This window comes from Lynx canadensis, chromosome E3 (assembly GCF_007474595.2).
Source record: "Lynx canadensis isolate LIC74 chromosome E3, mLynCan4.pri.v2, whole genome shotgun sequence".
NCBI classification, from domain to species: domain Eukaryota; kingdom Metazoa; phylum Chordata; class Mammalia; order Carnivora; family Felidae; genus Lynx; species Lynx canadensis.
Window position 1 is genome coordinate 40,489,116 of NC_044318.1, and position 17,233 is coordinate 40,506,348.

General features: G+C 50.9%; 1 protein-coding gene across 15 annotated transcripts in view; it reads right to left on the reverse strand.

Moving 5' to 3' along the window:
- Positions 1 to 16,317, reverse strand: part of SUN1 (Sad1 and UNC84 domain containing 1) — a 54,400-nt gene extending 38,083 nt beyond the window's left edge. For 4 of the 15 annotated variants that reach the window (XM_030301570.1, XM_030301564.1, XM_030301573.1 and 1 more), the window contains exons 1-2: positions 2,460 to 2,530; positions 198 to 289 (exon numbers count right to left, since the gene is read on the reverse strand). In XM_030301570.1, coding sequence (XP_030157430.1) covers positions 198 to 289; positions 2,460 to 2,492 — 125 coding nt within the window. In that variant the 5' untranslated portion in view covers positions 2,493 to 2,530. Of the gene's footprint in view, positions 1 to 197; positions 290 to 1,854; positions 1,879 to 2,459; positions 2,532 to 15,368; positions 15,452 to 16,150 lie in introns of those variants that run through there. The other 11 variants (XM_032591576.1, XM_032591575.1, XM_030301565.1 and 8 more) reach the window with 6 other exon arrangements.
- Positions 16,318 to 17,233: the final 916 nt, after the last annotated feature.

The following is a 17,233-nucleotide window of genomic DNA, read 5'->3' on the forward strand; positions in this document are numbered from 1 at the left end:
TCAGAAATGTTCGGTTTTCAAAACCACCTCACAATTTCCATGTCAGTTTAGCAAAGCCATAGTATGATATAAACTCCGTAGAAATTTTCACTTTCAGAAGACAGCGTGTGGCTGCAAGCAGCAGGAAGCGCCCACAAATCCACGGCATTCAGGGGCAGGAGGCGACCGGGAGGGCGACGGAACGCAGGCACGCTCACCTGAGTGCGTACGTGTAGCCGGTGTTCTCGGGCGCACACTGAGGAGGGGTGTACATGTGGAGCCGAGAAAAGTCCATGGTCACGGTCTCATACTGCAGAAGGTGGGGGAGAAAGCAATGCAGGGTGTTAGGAGGGTAGAAACACAGAGAAGTGCTGTCTGTCACAGCCAACCCACGGCACATAGTCGGTGACCAGAACGTCACCACCAAGATTTTAGTAAAACAAAGCTAGTCGTTCTTTGTTTTTTATTTTTTAGACAAAGGAGACAAAATCTTCTCATCGCTACAAACCCTTATGTTAGGCGTAGTTTCCTACAGCAACATACCCTGGGAGTAAAAGGGGAAACCCGAGATCAACTCACTTATAGTTACGAAAATCGGGGCACTTTCAGAAGAATACAGAAAGTGACTCAGACCCTTTTCAAAATGTATTTTTTTAAATTCTTAAAGGTGTCAAAATGTTCTCTTTCTTATGTAATAAGTTCTCGTTGTTGTTAACTAAAACAGATGGGATTCTTGGGGCACCTGGCTGGCTCGGTTGGAAGAGCATGCAACTCTTGATCTCAGGGTTGTGAGCTTGAGTCCCGCGCTGGGCGTAGAGATTACTGAAAAAGGACAACAAAACAAAACAAAACAAAACAAAACAGAACAAACTACCTAAAAAAAAAAATAGAAGGGATCCTTAGTCCCCGGTCAGACACTTATCACAGATGCTGACGCTTTTCCAAGCACCTCAGAACCAGAAAACTGCAGGCTGATCGACACACGAGCTCAAGGCACTGCTTACACTTTTATTTTTCCCCAAAAGAACTTTTTTTTTTTTTTAATTAAATAGTTTTAGGGCACCTGACTGGCTCAGTCAGTAGAGCATGCGACTCTTGATCTTGGGGCCATAAGTTTGAGCCCCACACTGGGTGTAGAGATTACTTAAAAGTAAAATCTTAAGGGGCACCCGGGTGGCTCGGTCGGTTGAGCGACTGACTTACGCTCAGATCATGATCTCGAGGTTCATCGCGTTCGAGCCCCACATCAGGCCCTCTGCTGTCAGCGCAGAGCCCGCTTTCAAAAAAATAATAAATAATAAAAAATAAAATCTTAAAAACACGTTTTGAGCACCCTGTTTTCAGATTGTCATCTAAATTTCCCTGGAATGACTCAAACTTTCCTCTGGCTAAAAATATTCTCTCTCACACACACACTCACCACACACCCACACACACTCCAAATTAAAACAAAAAACAAAAAACAAAAAACACACCTCATAGTAGTAATGTGAATCATAACCCATTGTTGAAAAATCTAAGGAAGATAAAACTAAAAATACAGACCAGCCTGGACAAAAAATACTTATGTGTAAATGACTGTCTCCTATAAACCAAACCAAAAGTACTTCAATTCACATCATTTTCTAACAATCCAAATATTCTTTAAAGGATTAAGAACCACAGAAATAAAAAGCATTGTTTATGTTATAAAAATTGTACCGTGCCTACTAATGTCAACAAACACACAGAACTCCTGCATGTAAAAAACTTTTCAACACTCTTCCGAGCTTCTCAGGGACTCGGTCTACTGGCCCACGGAACAAACACGTTATTTGGCCCTCTAAACGCGCACTTAACCCTCGGGCTACAGACAAATGACCTCTGGCCACTTACAGCGTGCCGGTCCGCGACGCGTTCCCCCGCCCGACCTCCTAGAGTCGCCTCCGGCCCACGTGGGAGTCCAGGCCAGAGTCCGGGCTCCGGCGCGGCAGGAGGGCACAGCCAGGCGGCCTCGTCCCCACAGCCCTCCGAGTGTGGCTCACCTGCCCCGGTGCGGATCGCAAGCCACGCCCCGCGGCGTAACCGCGGCTTCAGACTACCCCAACTCGCACCGGGAACTTACTAAGCAACCATGAAACGCTTATATAAATACCCCATAGTTGTTCTCACTCTCCAGGGTGGAAACGGACTAACTTTTTTATTCCCTCTTACTCAATGATTAACAAAACCCGAACTTTCCGACTTCATTCCCAGTGACCTTTCACCCTAACGTTCTCCAATACCTGCTCTACCGACATTGTTAAACCTCAGTGTCAAGTTGCCATCATCATTAATTTCCACCAACTGTGCTACAGTTGGTATTTGATACATCCTCAGTGAACGGTGTCTTGGGTTGGTTTACGTTTCCCTGAAGTTTACAGAAATCAGTGTGACAAGCACGAACGGCAGACGCCTCCCCCCCCCCCCCGCCCCCCCCAGGCAAGCACTTGAACAGTCACCTCAGAGATCAGGACGCACAGACATGAGAGCATTCAGCTGAGAACAGGGGCAGAGGCCTGCAGATCTGGGCTCGGTCCCAGCTCGGGCTCGGCCCCGCTGGCTGACTGTGGCTGACTGCGGCGGCTGACACGTGGGAGGCTCCGAGCGTGGAGCAGGGGCGGCTCTCCCCCTGACAAGGCCACTGAGGGCCGAAGGGGCCCCGGCCTGTGACTCAGCACAGGGGCGGCGGTTCCGGGCCCCGGCGAGGGCATAGGCGAGAACTCACAGCCTTACTTGAAAAGTTACACTTACGTGTTCTCACATTTTTATCCCACTACAAGAACTACACTAATTTCTAACGCACGACAAATGGTGTTTTAAGAAGCTAACAGGGGTGGACGACCAGCTACCACCATTTTGAACCACTCGACGAGCCCGACGACAAAGCTGAGAGCCATCCCACCTGTAGCCAGGTTTAACGTGGGCCTTGTGACACAACTTGCAAATAAACTTACTTTCTTGTCGCTGAAACAATTTCAAGCCCAGAACCATGCACAGCTACTGCCTGTGGCAGGAATCCTAGGAATGACAGGCTTCCAGCAGGGGGTGTCAAAAATCCGACAGGTGAGAAGAGGGACGGGGAACCTGGGGAGCAGCAGACCCGCTGGCTGACTCTGGGTGAAACGTCTGATGAGAGGAGATACAAACGTAACAAAATGCCCGAACACGACACCCTCAAGAGGGTGCCAGTGTGGACAGACGCCAGGCTCTAGGAACAGCCGGCAGCCTGGCTCTGGAGGAAAGACAGGAGGGGACGGTGGAGGACACACCAGGATGCTCACGGCTCACCGGCTACGACGGCACGAGGGTGAGGGTGTGGTCACTCACCACTAAGTGGGACCTTTTCCCACCCACGCCTATAATCACGTGAATTTCACCTCACGCTTTTCAGTGAGATGCACCTAAGTCTAAAACTCTACGCGGTATCTGGCCCCGGCTTAATCAGACCCGTGGCCCCGGGAGGTGTTTTTGCCACCGCTTACTCCACAGCCCAGAAAACCACTTCTCCCTGGAGAAGCACACGGGGGTCAAACTCCCGCACAGCAGAACGTGCGAGGAGGCAGCGCTGGTCAGTCTCCAGAGGGGGGGGTGATTCCGGCCCTCTCCCAAGCTCACTGCAGAACAGAATTACTGGAGGTGATGGTTAATGTTACCAGATTTATCTGGCTCCTTCCCTCCATGGACCCCGCTCTTCCCTTCTTTCCCTCCCTCTCAAACAGATCGTACGATGGCTCCAGAACAGTGAAATTATTCCTCAGTTCCCTTCGTGAAACGTGAGCATTAAAAATAATTACAGGATGAAAATGAAATCAAGTGGAAAGGATTTTAATTTTTTTTATTTTTGAGAGAGAGAGCGCGCGAGTGCACAAATGGGGTTGGGTCAGAGAGAGAGGGAGACACAGAATCCGAAGCGGGCTCCAGGCTCTGAGCTGTCAGCAGAGCCCGATGCGGGGCGCGAACTCACGAACTGTGAGATCATGACCTGAGCCGAAGTCGGACGCCCAACCGACTGAGACACCCAGGCGCCCCCTAAAGCAGAAAGGATTAAATGAAATAATGCACGTAAGGCAGTGACCATGACAAACACTCAGATACTAGCTTTAGTATTTTGTAGAATAAAGTTAGATAGCCTGTATTTCAAACCTTTTAAAAACCAGATTGTTTTTCTTCAGTTAGCAACTCTAGAGGCGGAAGATGCACTCAACCCCCAGCCTAAATAAAACACAAAGTCGACCAGGCAGCTCGGACAGCTCCGGCCCGGAGTCGACAGGTTGCGAGGCCAGCCCTCTCCCAGAAGCGGATAGGAACGCGTCACAGCAAAGCAGCAATTCTGATACTAGACCCACTGATAACTAAACCTAAGTGCTAAGCATTTTCCAAATGCTGTTCCCAGCTTCCATTTCCATCACTAAGTCAAGTCCACACGTAACCTTAATCTTCCTACTGTACCGCAGCCCTGCCCCCACCAGGCTCAGCCTGAGACCCAAGGGAAATCACACGAACGGTAGGTGAAAAAGCAGACTGGAAACGTCTTCAATGACATCAGAAAACCCTGGAAAGAATTTGAGGTCGACATTTTGCAAACAGATGTGCTACAAAGAGGGACACGGTCCAGGCTCCGCTGCCCTCATTTCCCCAGTCCCTTCCAGGCTGCTCCCTTCTCAAAGTGTCCTGTGCTGACTGCTAGGGCCTTGTCAGGCCCCATCTGCAGGCCCAGAGCCCCAGGGCAGGACTCCCCCAGGCTGTCCCGCCTGGCAGATTTGCACGAGGGGGCTTGGGTAAGAGCCCCACAGTGCAGGAGGGGCCTCCTCTGCCCTACTAAGAGAAGCCTCTTCAGAAGGGGCAGCTTTCTAAGCTCAGGGGACAGAGGGCCAAGAGCGGCCTGTGCAAGCGGGAAGGAGTACGCCCCTACATCACCCCAAGTGTCTCCCTTGCTCTTGGTTGCCGAGTGGCTAAGACAGCATGCAAGTCAGCACACACAGGCAAAGGATAGGTCCTCTGTTTAGGCTGAACTTTGGCTACAAACCTAAGGAACTGAGTATCTTTATAAACATGCAGTTCTTAGCAGGCTTCTAAAATCAGATTAAAAAAAATTTTTTTTACCGTTAAGGGCCACATGGGTGGCTCAGTCGGTTAAGTATCCGACTCCTGATCTCAGCTGAGGTCTTGATCTCAGGGTTGTGACCTCGAGCCTCACACTGGGCTCTGCGCTGGGCAAGAAGCCAATCAATCAATCAATCAATCAATAAATATAAAATACTCTTAAGTTACACGATGCTTCTCCTTTAATGCCTCTTGAGTACATACGGTTCTATTGATATCATATGATAGAGATGAAAACATATAGCTTAGTTTTTGTTCTTCAATGCTTTAACCAAGAATGAACTTGAGGCACCTGGGTGGCTCAGTCTGTAGAGCATCCCATTCCTGATTTTGGCTCAGGTCACCATCCCAGGGTTGCGGAAGTGGGAGCATGGAGCCTGCTTGGGATTCTCTCTCCTTCCCTCTGCCCGATACCCTGCTCACGCACACTTTCACTCTCTTTTTCTCTAAAATATATTTATATATATATATATTTAAATACATATATGTTAAAAAGAATGAATTTTAGTTCTATGAGCACATATAATTTGAATTTTTACTATTTAGAATGTCCGTACTAATCTAGTAACCATCCAGAAAACATGCCTGAAAAATCATGAAAATTACAAGTCACACAAGGTTGAAAACAGAGCTTCAAGCGAAAGGCAAAGCCAGAGACAAAAAAAAACTAATATCTCTGAAATATCAGCACACAATAATTTGTTAGGAAACGCTATCCGTTCTAAAGAAAAACTGGAGACAAGAACCTCCTCTCACCCTACAGACCACAACTGCACCACCCAGTCGGTAACGGTGTATAAAGCACTGTCTACAGAGATGGACAGGTCAAGTGGATTGAGACTCAACGAGCCCAAGCGGAACAGACCAGTGCAGCTTTCCGACCGGAAATCCCCAGAAACAACCTGCCGTGGGTCCACCTCATCATCCCTGTGCAAAGCGGCCCTCTCCCCAAGGCAAAGGTCAGAACTGGCGGCTCTCGTCCATGACCTGTCCACGGGGACAGCGGCAATCAAAGGGGACAGTGACAGACTCTCCTCCCAGCTCTGGGCGCAGCTCCAGACACCGCCATCTGCCACAAGAGCCGTCCCAGAGGGACGTTCTGTGCTGACGGCACAGGGCTCCTGCCGCACAAGGCAGGCCCACAGTGGCCCCAGGACGTGCATGCACGCCTAACAAGCGTTCTAACGCCACCCTCACCCGCCCGTAATCACCCAGGGCTCTGTTTTCAAAGGGCAGCTGCCCTGCAACTGGGTGTTCCATTTGTTAAGTCCTCTGCAAATATGAATTGCTTTTCAAACTAAAATGAGTCTTTAAAAATTAGAACTAAATCTTAATGGAACTCTTCTGCTCAGATCTTAATCCTGTTAAAATTAGATAATGTAGAGACTAATAAAAACACGTTATTTCTGCCTACAGATTAAAAAAAAAAAAAAGCATAATGCAGTCTAAGTATAAAAAAAATCATAATTTGGGTTAGAAATTGGCATTCATCTGTTTTTATCTTAAGAAATAGAACAATGTTAGTTTATGAAATACTATAATTCATACTAACTCAGAATCCTAAAAATGAACTGGGTATTTAAAACAGTGAATCAGGGGCGCCTGGGTGGCGCAGTCGGTTAAGCGTCCGACTTCAGCCAGGTCACGATCTCGCGGTCCGTGGGTTCGAGCCCCGCGTCGGGCTCTGGGCTGATGGCTCAGAGCCTGGAGCCCGTTTCCGATTCTGTGTCTCCCTCTCTCTCTGCCCCTCCCCCGTTCATGCTCTGTCTCTCTCTGTCCCAAAAATAAATAAACGTTGAAAAAAAAAAATTAAAAAAAAAAATAAAACAGTGAATCAGGGGCGCCTGGGTGGTTCAGGAGGTTAAGCAACTGACTTTGGTTCAGGTCACGATCTCGCAGCTTGTGAGTTTGAGCCCCTTATAGGGCTCTGTGCTGACAGTTCAGAGCCTTCAGCCTTCTTCTGATTCTGTGTCTCCCTCTCTCTCTGCCCCTCCTTTACTAGTGCTCTCTCTCAAATACAATCATTTAAAAACTAAAAAAAGGTTAAAAATAAAATAGTGAATCAGATACAAACGACTAACACAAAAATACTTGAAAGGCCCTCACCGAATGCTAAATGTTATGTGTATGTACATACTGTCTATATCCACACACACACACACACACACGCGCGCGCGTGCGTGTATTTCAATGTTTTTTAAACTTGTAGAAGACACCACTAAACTTAATGGTAAAATTATAGAGAATGGGACTTCCACGTTTCATTTACACTCTTCTGCTCTGCTCAACAATTTTTTTAAAGAGTAGGTATTGGTCTTGTAATTTCAACAACTAACCCAGTAAGTACAATTTAAAAAAAAAAAAAAAAGGCTTTTCTGGTCTTCATTTGTGAAGCAGGCTCTGAAATTCAGCCGAGAGACGCCAGAGCGAAGGGGAATGACGGTGCACTTACACCTGCGTGGTGCCATCAAATGGGAGTGTCACCCGAGGAGTGGACTAGTGACGGCCCCGAGCCTGCTCGTGTTGCCTGGCACAGGGTAGAAGGACTCCATAAGAGTCATCAGCAGCAACAAGTCTGCACTGAGAGATAGTTTTCAGCCAAGGCAAGTTTCTCTTGGCGAGGAATGTAAGACACAGGAAGAGACAAGGCTGATGGGTTTGTTTTCGTCAACACAGCTCTGGGCTTGTAGAGAAGGTGATTGCTTCTCTGCACCCCTTACATCTCCCGATGATAAGGGCTCTTGACGATAAGGGCTTTTTTTAAATAACAAGCCCGCTTCCTCTCACATTGGGATTATCATGACGTTTCAGCAAAAGCCCGAAGTCAAGCCACTTATCTGTACGTGTTAACATAGACAGTCCTTCATCTGAGACCTCAGGGCACCGACAACATAGCTTTACTGTGTTGCTTCACACCCGGAAGTCACCACACCCCCTTACAACCAACACAGTTAGCAGGCCTGCCCGAGGCGTCACTTCCACAAGCAACAACTGGGCGTCGTTTCCCAGGCTCCCCCACGCCCGCCCGATGGCACCGCCACTGGGAGCTCGGACTGCGTGCGTGCGGCCACTGTGACACGGGAGGAAGACCCAACTGGGAGGTCTGCCTTTTTCTTACTGTTTTATAGGATGTCAACCGTACGCGTCACACAGGCCTGGGACGTCCCCATTTGCCAGTGAACTGGCCTACGGTGACCTGGGCTGTGCTGTCAGTCCTTCCCTGACTCTCATGTCCATCGGGCTCAGAAAGGCCTCCCCCAACCCGAGAACACACGAAGAGTCTGTTACGGATTCTATTACTCTGACTCGATTTACCTAACCCGTAATTCCTTTGTATCTAAGTCAGGCAAGCATCCAACTTTACTTTGTGTTGAGCATTTCCATCAGGATGGTCTGCAATAACCAAACCCAGGCTGTCCAGGTCACCCACCAGCCTGCTTCTCTCCTTCCAGTGGCTCACCCCCTCTTCAGTCCTGCTCCCCCTGCTTGCCCATCTCCTGCTGGCTTCCGGCAAGCACTGCTGACTAGTTCCGCCCTCTAGACCTGCCCCCTCAAGCCAGAATACTCTGTCTACAAAAAGATCGACCACCTCACTGCCTTCACATGCCACCATGGCTCCCTAGCACCCAGACACAAGACGTAAGAGACTGAATGCACAGAACCCTCCACCCAGACGCCCCACTTCCCCTCGCCATCTGCCAGCAATCCACAGGGCAGCCTCACTGAAAGCCTGGACTCCAGACAACCCTCCTCTCCTTATCCCATTTACACACTGTTCCTACACTCTTCCCTCGTCTGGGATGTCCTCCTGATTCCCCGTCCTCATTCCCTTGGGCTCTTTCCACCCCAAATGCTCCTGGCTACCTTCTACTCATCCTCGGAGTTCAGAGCTGAGACACCGCCTCCAGAAAGCTCTCCTGGAGCTCCCAACCCCCATGTCCAAGTTAGATGCTAGCTTTAGTGCTCCCCAGCAGCCCTCACTTGACAGAAACTGTAATAACTACCTATTAATGGGTCTTTCCCTCCACCTCAACCCTGAACTCTCTGAGCCAATGAACCCTTCGTAGGTGTCTGCACCGTGGGGCACTCACTGCTGCGTGCCTTTAGACTGAAAATCCTCGAGTCCCTCAGTGGTCTCCACTGCTCATCAGTGTGCTTGGCAAAACCACGGTCGAGAGCTACACACGTGCATGGACAGGGAGGGTCATGCATACCTGGGCCACCTCATTCTTCCCAATGCATTCAAAACACTTTTCCTGTTTCCTCATCTGATCAAAACAGCTGTATCAGCTTTGTTTTATTTCCAACTGTAATTGGCAACAGCAATTATAGGATTTTAGTTGTGCCATGAACGTAAACACTTAATGCACACAGTTCTCAATGACCCTTTTGATGCTCTGTCCTCCCATCTGCGAAGCACCAGGCTAAAAATGAGTGTCTTCTGGTAGTGAAAAGGTTTGCAGCATAAGCAACAAGTGAAGACACCATCCAACGGATCTGTTTTCCATATTCTAGATATAGCTCACATCCTCTAATACCATTAATTGAAGATCAAACAAAATAAAGACAAGGACTAAAAAAGCACCCAGGCAAAGCACCGCTTTGTTTTGAAGCTACTCAAGTGCCCAGAGAGGCTTCTCCCCCCTGCTGGGAATCGCTGATCTATACCGAGTGTTCTCCCCACTCCTTACATCTGGGACCCGCGCTTTCATTCTGCACAAACATCAGAAAGCATCTGTCACATAGTTACCTCTTCAACGAAAATTTGCAACCAGTGACCAATCACTGAGTGCCCGTGTGACTAGACCAAAGACGACGCGCCCAAATAACAAGCATGGTTAATTACAGATGTGATTCAAACCGCAAGACCGCCTAATAATCACACAAGTTACTTAATCAAGTAGAACCGACTACAACATACGATTATGACAAACAGCGCATCATAAGCAGCAGAAGTCCCCCCTGCCAACCCTGTTCATTTGGGTCCAGTGGAAGTGAGCCGGTTTCACACGCGCATCAGCAGGTCCACACTCCTCCACACGAAATCCAGAGGGGCGAGCAGCCCTAACAGCAATGAGTTCCGAGGGGAGGAAGACAGAGAATGGGCACAGCTATTCCACTGAGAGGTGCAGCAGCACCTCAGGTCCCACGTCACTCCTGCTGGGACACCATCAGCGTCTTGTTCCCGCCCGCCCTGTGAACCCAGATGTGGGCGCTCCCTCCTGCGGTGTCCTCAAGACCACCGCACCTGAACCAGCAGTGGGCCTCATGGTCACTGCAATTCCCTGGGCTCTTGCCTCACCCTGAAGTATTTAGGTGAGGACAGGAGCTGCAAAGCTCAAAGATGCAACTTTCATCCCCTGTCACTTCTCTCAAAAATGTCGTCTGGCATTTATACTGTTAGCAAATTCAAACTGGCTCTATTTTCAGAATCTGGAGACCATCTGACCATCATAAATTCAGACCAGAAAACAATGGTTATGAGCAGACACTCCATCAAATGCCAGCTTTCTCTGAAAATAGGTCACCCAAGAATTTCCAGTTTAAAATGGTGCACTGGGGGGGGGGGGGCACCTGGGTGGCTGGGTTGGTTGAATGTCTGACTCTTGATTTCAGCTCAGGTCATGATCCCAGGGTTGTGGGCTTGAGCCCCACGTTGGGAGTGGGGAGTCTGCTTGGGATTCTCTCTCTCCCTCTCTCCTTCTGCACAGATCGCTCATTGGGCACACACACACTCTCCCCAGCTTGCACACACACGCTCTCTCTCCCCAAAATATAAAATAAAAAAATGTTTTAAATGATGCACTGAACAAAGATGGCACACCCCTCCTAAAAAGGCATACTTCCTAAAGGCATACATCCACAGAGCAAAACAAAGGAGGAGAACACAATAAATAGCAAGAACCTGGAAACCAGAAAGCAAAGGGATAAATGAAGACACACCTATGCCATAAAAAGCTGGATCATAAGCTTACAGTGAGGAACATGGAGAAATAACGCGATTGTCATCATGGAACCCCCAAATGGTTAAGGCAGTGGCACCTACGTACATCTACAAGTGAGTGTGTAGAAAAGAACCAAAAATACAGGAAGAATCAAACGCTGGAAGTCTGTTTAAGAAGCAGTCAGACAAAACCACGTGATCATGCAGGAAAAGCACTTGTCAAAACGCAACATTCTTTCGCGATAAAAATGTTCAACAAACTAGGAACGGAAGGGAATTTCCCCAACCTGATAAAATGCATTTACTTAAACCCACCGCTAACGTTATACTCTATGGTAAAAGACTGAAAGTTCTCCCCTAAGATCAACAAGACAAGGATGCCCGCTTCCACCACTGCTATTCAACATTGTCCTGGAGCTCCAGCCAGAGCAATCGGGCAAGAACAAGAAACAAAAGGCATCAAATCGAAAAGGAAGAAGCAAAGCTATCTCCATTCACAGATGACATGGTCTCATGTATGGAAACTCCTAAAAAACTTACAAAAAACTATAAAAACTAACAAATTCAGCAAGGTTGCAGGATACACAATCAACACACAAAAATCAGTTGTATTTCTACAAACTAACAATGAGCGATCTGGAAATGAAATTAAGAAAAATATTCCTCTCACAACAGCATCAAAAAGAACAACACATTTAGAAATAAATTTGACCAAAAAAGTACAAGACTGGTATGCTGTAAATTACAAAACACTGCTGAATGGAAGAAAAATACATGGAAAGACATTCCTTGTTCGTAGACTGGAAGAGTTAGTATTTTGAAACACAGAAACACACTCCTAAGAGATCTACAGATTCAATGCAATCTCTATCAAACCCCAACGGTCTGGTTTTGCAAATACGGTAAAATTAATCTTTAACTTCATATGGAACTGCAATGGACCCCCAAACAGCCAAAAACAATCTTGAAAATGAGTAACAAAGTTGAAGGACTCCCACTTCCCGATCTCAAAATGCACTACAAAACAGTGTTGTTCCTTGCATAAGGATAGGTATGTAGACTAACAGCACAGAATTGAGAGTCCAGAAAATACATCCATACATTTATGGTCGACTGATTTTCTACAAGGATACCAAATCAAAGAACAGAGTTTTCAACGGTGATGCTAAGACAAATGGACATCCACATGCAAAAGAATGAAGCTGGACCCCCACCTCACAGCACATACAAAGATTTACTCAAAACCGATGGAAGGCATGGATGCCTTAAACTTTAAGACTCTTAAGTGAAAAATAGGGGTAAATCTTCATGATCGTGGATTTGAAATGGTTTCTTAGATATGACACCAAACACATAAGCAACAACAACAAAAAACAATGGATGAACTGGACTTCGTCCAGAAAAGATAAAGAATCGGCAAAGAAACTGAACACACATTTCTGCGAAGAAGATACACAAATGGCCAACCAGCACGTGAAAAGATGCTCATCAGTCATGAGGTAAATGCAAATCAAAATGAGACCCCACTTCGCGTCCACTAGGAAGACCATTACAAACAGAACAAAGCAAAAACAGAAGATTACAAGTCAGGAGAGGATATGGAGAGACGGGAACCCTTACACAGAGTTGGTGGCCATGTAAAATGGTGCAGCAACTGTGGAAAACAGTTTGGTGGTTCCTCTACACGTTAAATAGAACCACCATATGACCCAACAACTCCACTCCTAGATACATACCGAGAAAACTGAAAACAAGTACTCAAACAAAAACTTGAGTACAAATGTTCTCCGGAGCATCATTCATAATAAGAAATGAAAACAACTCAAATGTCCACTCACTGATGAATGGATGGGAAACGTGGTACATTCGTGCTGTGGAATATTATGCAGGCACAAAGAGGCACGAAGTACTGACACATTATACAACACGGATAAACCTTGAAAAATTTATGCTAAGGGCAAGAAAGCAGACACAAAAGATCACATATCGGATGGACCCGTGTATATACAAAATCCAGAATACACAAATCCGTAGGCAGAAAACAGATTAGCAGACGCCAGAGCTCGGAAGCAGTGGGCAGCGGGGATGTGCCTGCTACCGGGTTGGGGGCTCCCCCGGAGGGTGCAGAACAAGCAGTTGTGAAACTAGACAGTGGTGACGACTGTGCACGGCACTCAATGCCACTGAGCTGTACAGATTCAAGTGGCAAATTCTGTGTTAAGCGTCCTACCACAATAAAAAAAAAAAAAAGTAGCAGTTAGCTACTAGGCGTCAAGTCCCTTCCTACCTTCCCGTAAAAAAGACCGGAGGATAAAACCAAGGGTTCTCTACACCAGAGGGTAAGAGGAAAACTCAAGTTCCAGGATGTCTTCCTGAAGAGGGAGAGGAGTGAGCACTTCCTTACTAGTTTTGGGAGGCCACACTCTTCCGGCCAACTTTGAAAACAAGGGGAGAGGCTGGAAAGCCCTTCTTTGAGAATATAAAAAGCCCATTAAAAGGACCTAAAGATACGAAAGCCAACTGCTATCAGCCAACAGCCCTAAGACCAAAGCAGGTGCACAGAACCTCCAAAGGACCGTGCGGGACCCCACTCTCTTCGGGATCACCCAACATTTCGGCCAAGATATACCAAAGCGAGCAAACGCTGAGGTTACAGAGGGAGACGATGAGGTGCTACCACATTTACAAAGTAAGTGTGTCACTAAGTTTTAGAGGAAAAAAGCTCTGGGAAATTGAAAATATGTTGGCCAAGGGGCGCCTGGGTGGCTCAGTCGGTTGGGCGTCTGACTTCGGCCCAGGTCACGATCTTGCGGTTCATGGGTTCGAGCCCCGCGACCGGCTCTGTGCTGACAACTCAGAGCCTGGATCCTGCTTCGGATTCTGTGCCCCCCCCCCCCCCCCCCCCCGCACTCTTTCTCCCTCCCTCAAAAATAAATAAAACATTGAAAAAAATGTTAAATATGGTGGCCAAAGTAAAATGCCAAATAAAAGAGTCAGGGGAAGATTGAGGAAATCGCCTACAAAGTGAAACAGAAAGACAAAAATGGAAAAAATGGGAAAGATAAAGATTTTATTTCTGAGTAGAAATAAGGTCCAAGAGGTCCAATGCCCAAGTAACAGTATTTCTAAAACACACAGAAAAAAAGAAAACTGAAACAAGATAAAGAGGAGAAACTTGTCAGAGGAACTAATCTGGGAAAATACCCCAGAACTAACCAACCATCATGAGTTTCCCGACTTGGAATAACTGTATAAACCGAAATGGATGAAAACAAACCCAAACCCGAGGTTCTGGGCCGAGGCGTCCGGGGGCACAAACGGCTTGTAAACCCAGGCCCCAGGGCAGCTCCCACCTGGGCAGCAGCCCCGGAAGCTCAGAAAACGCCCACGAGCCGAGCCGAGCCGAGCCTTTCCGACGTGGGGTCAGGGGCACGGGCACGCAGCCGAGCGAGGGGGGCGCTGGGGAGCCCTGCCCACCAACAGCGGCAGCGCGGCAGCAACCGGGCTCCCCGGCGGTTGTTCCCTGCGGCCGGGGACCGGGAACCGGGCCTGGGGCTCGCGACTGCGACGTGGGGTGACGGCCCCGCCCGGCAGCACAGGTGCGTTCTGTCTGCGGGCCGCAGAGCAGGAAAAGGGGGGCGTCCCGAGCCAGACACGCAGGGCGGCCCCCCGACCCAACCCAGGATTCCTGGGAGGCCGAGCACCCCGAGGCCGGGAACCGGACGAGTGAGAGGGGGGACAGAGGTAAGGGGCGCCCGAATGAGGCGGGTGCGGGGGGAGGCGGGGTACGGGGGCGCCCGGGGGTGTGTGTGGGGGGAGGGCTGGGGTCGGGGCAACGCGGGTGAGGAGGGTCGGGGGCGCACGGGTGTAGGGGGGGTCGAGGGTGCCAGATCGCCCAGGTGTGTGGGCGGGAGCGGGGATCCACGATGCGTGTGGGGGGGGGGGGCCGCCCGGGTGTACCCGGGGCGGGGGGCGGGAGCACCCGGGGTGGGCGGGGGGCGGCGGCGACAGAGGCTTTCGGACGCGCACGCGTCCCCAGCGTCCCGCCGGGACCCCGGCACGCCACTGACGTCGGGCGGAGGGGACGCCCCGGGCCAGGCCTGCTCCGAACCCGGGCCAGGTGCGGGGACGCTCGGGGCTGAGGAGGGGGCGGCGGCCGTTGGCCGCCCAGGCGGGGCCCGAGGCTCGGCCCGCGCCGGTCGCCGCCTGCCCGCCGCTCCCGTCCGCGTTGAGAGACGCCTTGGCCCCAGTCCTGTGCCCGCAGCCGGCCTCGCCGGGCCCCGGCCCTCCACCCCCACCCAGGAGCTACCCAGGAGCTCACCTGCCTCGCGCCACAGCCACCTCCGCCGGGCGCCTCTGCTGCCGCCCCGGGCCTGGTCCGCGCCGCCCAGACTCGATCCCGAGAGGAGACCTTGCGGACGCCAACCAATCGCGCGCCGCGCCCGGAGGCGGGGCGGGAGCGACACGGACTTCCACCAATCTCGAGCGCGCCGCCTGAAGCTCCTCGGTCAATGAGGAGGCGGCCTGTCCAGGGGCCTGGCCTATGGGAAGCTGAGGCCGGGTCCCCGAGGCGGAGAAGTGGGCGGGGCTTCGAAGCGCCGCGCCGTACGGCGGGAGGGGCCTTACGTCGCGGGGGCCGTAGAGCGGAGGCGGGAGCGCGGCCGCGGGGAAGGGGGGCCGCTACGGTCGTCCGGCTCCCTAGTCCTGTCCCGGCCCCGCGGCGCTGGGGGCCGCGATGGCGCCCCGTCCCGTGCCTCCCGGTCCACTTCTGCCCGCTGTCCGGGCGGCGCCGGAAGCGACCCTCCGCCCCCCTCTACGGAAGGGGAGACAGACTGGCGGGCGGGAAGGCCGGAGCGAGTACTGGCCTCTCCGCCCCGAGCCGCGCGCTAAGGCCGCGTCTGCAGGGCCGCGGATGGGCGCTCACCCCGGAGCTCACTCCCTGAAGGGGAGTTGGGGGTCCGCGCCCGCGCGTGCGCAGGAGCGGCCAGCCCAGCTGGCCGCACAGGTCGCCTTAGAGGCGCACAGGTAGCCGTTTTGGTTTCGAGGTGGGGGCAGGAGGGCAAAAATATCCTTGGCGAAAACAATAGAAACAGAGGCACTTACTGGAGTCACGTGCAAAGGGGAAACCGAGCAGGATGGGATGCGGTCGAAGGGAGAAGCGGTCGAAGCAGAGATGACAGTGGCCTCTTCTCCGCGAAGCCCGCCGCCCGCGCGCGCAAACACAGTGATGGGAGGAAACCCCCAGCCCCCCTCCCCTGTATCTTGTCTCTGCCACCTGGGGAGTATCAGTGATGGGGAAAGAGGCAGAAATCAGGAAGCCAGTGGTGCTGACTCAGATGAGCACCTGAGCTGGGGAACAGCTTCCACACCTGGAGCCCTTCCTGCGACCCTCGCCACCCTTACGGGCTTCCATCTGGCCTGTGTTGCCGCGTCTGGACTGAACTGGCTGCGGCCGGAATGTACCAGTGAACCGGTTTGAAGGAATCCATCTGTTACCATGGCTGTTCGAGGCGGGTCAGCACCATGACGAATACCCTGGAGGACGCTGGTCCAGCCTCTCGAGACAAGGCCTGAGAAGGGAGAGGCTTCGCTATGAGCACCGTCGGGGCGATGGGGGCCCTCGCATGACTTGCCTTGTTTGCCCCCCTTCCCTCTCGCTGTTGGCCGCCTACCCCGCTAGACCCTCCCCACTCGCCCGGCCGGTTGGTGTTCCCTTTACCCCAAACCCAGCACACTCTCTCCTGGACAGTTCCTCAGTCCTCTGTGTCCTCCTTACTGGGATTGCACTGATTGAACGCATGTCTGCTGGGTGCCAGGTACTGTAGCAGGTGCGGAGGTGCAAATTCTCTGTCCCCGAGTTCCAGGGGGCAGAGCTATGCGGGAACAGCGCCGTGTGTTTCTGTGGTCTGGGAATGTGGTGAGCACCTTGGAAGAAAACAAAGCAGACTCGGGGCTAGGATGTGGGGGGCCTGCAAATTTAAATGTGGCGGTGACACTTGAGACCCAGAGGGAGGGAACATTCTGGGCGGAGAAGAGTGCAGGTGCCAGCGCCCCGAGGTGGGAGTTAAAGACAGAGAGGCCTTCGCTGACTGTTCAAGGAAGCAGAGTACGTGTGGACACTGGCTTCCAGGTGGAAAGAAAAGGAAAGAATTCTTCAAGTGACAGTCAGTGTGAGATCACAATGAG